Source organism: Lathyrus oleraceus, chromosome 7, assembly GCF_024323335.1.
Source record: "Lathyrus oleraceus cultivar Zhongwan6 chromosome 7, CAAS_Psat_ZW6_1.0, whole genome shotgun sequence".
NCBI classification, from domain to species: domain Eukaryota; kingdom Viridiplantae; phylum Streptophyta; class Magnoliopsida; order Fabales; family Fabaceae; genus Lathyrus; species Lathyrus oleraceus.
In genome coordinates this window covers 499,931,149-499,934,843 of record NC_066585.1, presented here as the reverse complement: position 1 = coordinate 499,934,843, position 3,695 = coordinate 499,931,149, and the positions used below count along the sequence as shown (strand labels likewise).

General features: G+C 41.8%; 1 protein-coding gene across 1 annotated transcript; it reads right to left on the bottom strand.

Annotated features, from left to right (window-relative positions):
* Positions 1-358: 358 nt before the first annotated feature.
* Positions 359-3,344, bottom strand: LOC127104588 (uncharacterized). The gene is made up of 4 exons (XM_051041768.1): positions 3,081-3,344; positions 2,349-2,969; positions 1,322-2,129; positions 359-600 (listed from the first exon to the last, which is right to left on the bottom strand). Exons 1-4 carry the CDS (start codon positions 3,342-3,344, stop codon positions 359-361), a joined length of 1,935 nt encoding a protein of 644 aa, XP_050897725.1.
* Positions 3,345-3,695: the final 351 nt, after the last annotated feature.

Below are 3,695 nucleotides of genomic sequence, written 5' to 3'. Positions count from 1 at the left end.
AAGTCATCCTTCAGGATGGCTCTGTTTAGATCCCTATAGTCCACACGCATCCCGACCTTTCCATCCTTCTTCGGCACAGGCACAATGTTGGTAATCCATCGGGATATATAGATGTGATCAGAAACCCGACATCAATCTGCTTTTGCACTTCTTCTTTGATTTTGACGGACATGTCAGGATGAGTTCTTCTTAGATTTTGTTTCACAGGTGGGCATTCGGTCCAGAGTGGCAGCTTGTGTTCAACGATATTAGTGTCCAAACCTGGCATGTCTTGGTAGGACCAAGCAAACATATCAACATATTCCCTTAGCAGGGTTGTCAACCTGTGCTTCACATCAGAGACGAGTAATGCCTCAATTCACACTTCCTTCTTATCTTCCTCGGTGCCCAAGTTGATCAATTCCATCAGCTCTTTGTAGTGCTCGAGACTCTTTCCCTCTTGTTCTAGCAATCTGGAAATATCGTCTGGGATCTCTTCAAACTCTTCTTCCTCAGCTTCATACATTGGGAACTCAAAGTCGGGAGAGGGTGCAGGGTTATTGCGTTCAATTGGTTTATTGAGAAATTTGCACATGCATTTATGTTTTTGATTTTTAGAAACTGACCGAAATAAATTGCACATGCAGATAAAAGTTTGTCATTATATTTTGAAAGTTTTATTTTCTTTACCATTTTTCCGAATAAATAAAAAAGTAAAAAGACATAATTGAAATCAAAATGAACTTTTATTTATGCTATTAAGAGTTGCAACAAAATTCATGAAGCCCAAACAAAAACACCTCTTCCTTGGGTAGAACAGAGGGAAACTTTTTGAATAACAAAAATAGAAAAAGCAGCAAAACATATTACTCGAACACATGCATGATTTTAGGAATATCTACAGATGTCCAATGTGGAGTCCTCTGGCTCGATCCTTCCCTCGTTACAAAGCTTGGTCCTTCATCAGCATCGTCTTGTAGGATAACACATGACTGGTCCATAAACCCGCCTCTTCTAAATGTCTCAAAAATCAGCTTCACCTCTTGAATAGTCCTCAATGCCTTGGGTGCCTGCTCATAGGGATTAAACCTTAACCCACTACGGTCTTTGTTATCACTGAGTTACACAATCTTGCCCCATCTCAAGGCTTGGCCACTAGCTACCATGTGTTGCGCATCTTTCAAAGATAGCATAGAAGTTCCTACCTTATCCTCCTCATCAAGGTCCTCAATCCGCACTGCATTTGCAATCTCAAGCCCTTGAAACTGGGTGACGACAGCGTCCCCTTCTACGTCAATGTATCTAAAAGCAGATAATTGACTGATCATCAGAACTTACTCACCATAAACAATAGCAAGTTTGCCATTTTGGATGAATTTCAATTTTTGGTGTAAGATGGATGTGACAACGCCTGCGTCATGAATCAACGGTCTCCCAAGCAGACAACTGTAACCAGGATTAATATCCTTCACCTGGAAGAGGATTTGAAACTGTTGTGGACCAACCATCATCGGCAAGACAATTTCACCCATTACAGTCTTCCTAGAACCATCAAAGGCCTTCACAACAACCTCGCTTGGTCTGATATCAACACCAATATAGGACAACTTGGCAAGAGTAATCTTCGGCATCACATTCAAAGAAGAGTCGGTATCAACCAAAACATGCGAAAGATAATCTTTTTCATATCCCATGGATATGTAGAGAGTGTTATTATGCTTTTTACCCTTGGTGGGCAACTCATTGTCAGAAAAGCTTAGTGTGTTGCAAGACGTAGTGTTTCCAACTACATGGTCAAACTGATCAACTGTGACATCTGGATTTACATAGGCTTTCCCCAATACTTTCAATAGAGCCTGGTGGTGCACTTCAGATTTTAAGGGCAAAGACATAACAAATATATTTGACTGGGTTTGAAGAAGCTGATCTACCACCTTATAATCACTCTTTCGTATCAGGCGTAAAAATTCTTTAGCCTCTACATCTTGTATGGGTCTACTATCAGGAATGACCAATAGAGATTTACCATTGTCGGGCTTCTCGACCACACGCTTACCACCTCTAAGATTAGCAGGAGTGAAACCCCCACCGCTTCTCGTGAGACCGCTTGCATCGGCAATATTAGTGACAACTTTGTTGTTGACCAATGGCTTCTCAACACCATTCACGATGATAGTGGGCTCGTCCCCTCACGGTATAGCTTTATCAGATTTGTAGGGGAAAGGAGCTAACATTTTGATGTCCAAGCGCTTAGCAGAGTCGGCAAGAGGTGTACTTTATCTGGATGGGCAAAATATCTCGAAAGCCTTGGGATTATTGAAGATAGGCACTATGATGGACACTTCGTCGTTCTTTTTCTTCCCACTAACCTGTAACACACTGTTGGAAATCAACATCTGTATACCTTTCTGCACATCGAAGTAACCTTTAGAGTCCCTCAAACAAATAGAGCACTTCTCATGATTTTGCTTTAGAATACCGGCCTTGAACAGCTTAAGGTGCACAAGCACTAACAGAGTCTTCACTTTCAGGACATCCATGATCAAGTTCTCATCTTCGGTAATCATATTCACTGCACCATGCTCAGGAAATGGGTTAGTTGCCACATTTGGCATATCACTAAACTTAATCATCCCCAATCTCATAAGTTCTTGGACTGTTCCTTTGAATACAAAGTAATTTTCAGTGTCATGCCCTGGTGCGTCAGAGTGGCAAGCACAATGTTCATTAGGTTTATACCATCTAGGCAACTTGTCAGTCATTGGTGGCGTGACACGCTTCTCTATGAGATTCTGGGCAAGTAAAGAAGGTAGTAGATAAGTGTATGTCGTCGGGATTAGATCAAACTGGAACTGAGTCTTCATAGGACGTGGATTTTGATGAATAGCAGATGTAGATGGTTGTTGTCTTTGTTGTTGTTGTTGTTGCTGCTGCTGCTGCCGCTGTGGCTGATACTGAGGCGGTGGTTGTTGTGGATATTGTGGATAAGGCTGATATTATTGTGGAAACTGTGGATATTGTGAAGGATAAACAGGGAACATCAGATGCGGTGGCATGGGAAAATTGGACATCATAGGCGCCCCTGGTGCCACTACGACTACCAAGGGTTGTTGATAGTAACCTAGCATAGGTTGTTGCACTTGTGGAGCTGGAACTACTTGGGCAACTGGTTGATATTGTTGTCTTCTATTGCTTGGTCGATGGTGGTAAACAACATTGACATATCCTTCCTTCTTTTTCTTCCATCCATCAAACTTTTTGGTGCTACTAGCAGATGTAGAATTATCACGAGCCACTCTTCCTTCTTTTACCCCTTCTTTGAGTTGTACACCGACCCCCACCATCTCGGTGAAGTCACGAGGCATGCTCGAAATAAATTTGTTGTAGTAAATGGAGTGTAAGGTCCTCAATAATAATTTTCACAATTCTTTTTCTTCAACAGGTGGAGTGACTTGGGCAGCAACTTCTCGCCACCTTTGTACGTATTCCTTAAATGATTTGCGCTCTTTTTGCGACATGCTGCCCAATTAAGTATGATCTGGCGCCATGTCCAGATTATACTTATAGTGTTGCACAAATGCCTCACCGAGATCAAGAAAGTTTTGAATATTTGCACACTCTAAGCTCATATACCATCTCAACAGAGCGTCGGACAAAGAGTCTTGAAAGTAGTGAATCAAGAGTTTGTCATCATCTATGCAGGTAGCCATCTTTCT

Coding starts and splice junctions, on each gene's coding strand:
- LOC127104588 (XM_051041768.1), bottom strand. CDS start 3,344: ATGCCTCGTGACTTCACCGAGATGGTGGGGGTCGGTGTACAACTCAAA. Junction 2,970..3,080: donor GTTACTATCAACAACCCTTG/GTAGTCGTAGTG, acceptor CAATAATATCAG/CCTTATCCACAATATCCACA. Junction 601..1,321: donor CAAACTTGCTATTGTTTATG/GTGAGTAAGTTC, acceptor TATTTCGGTCAG/TTTCTAAAAATCAAAAACAT.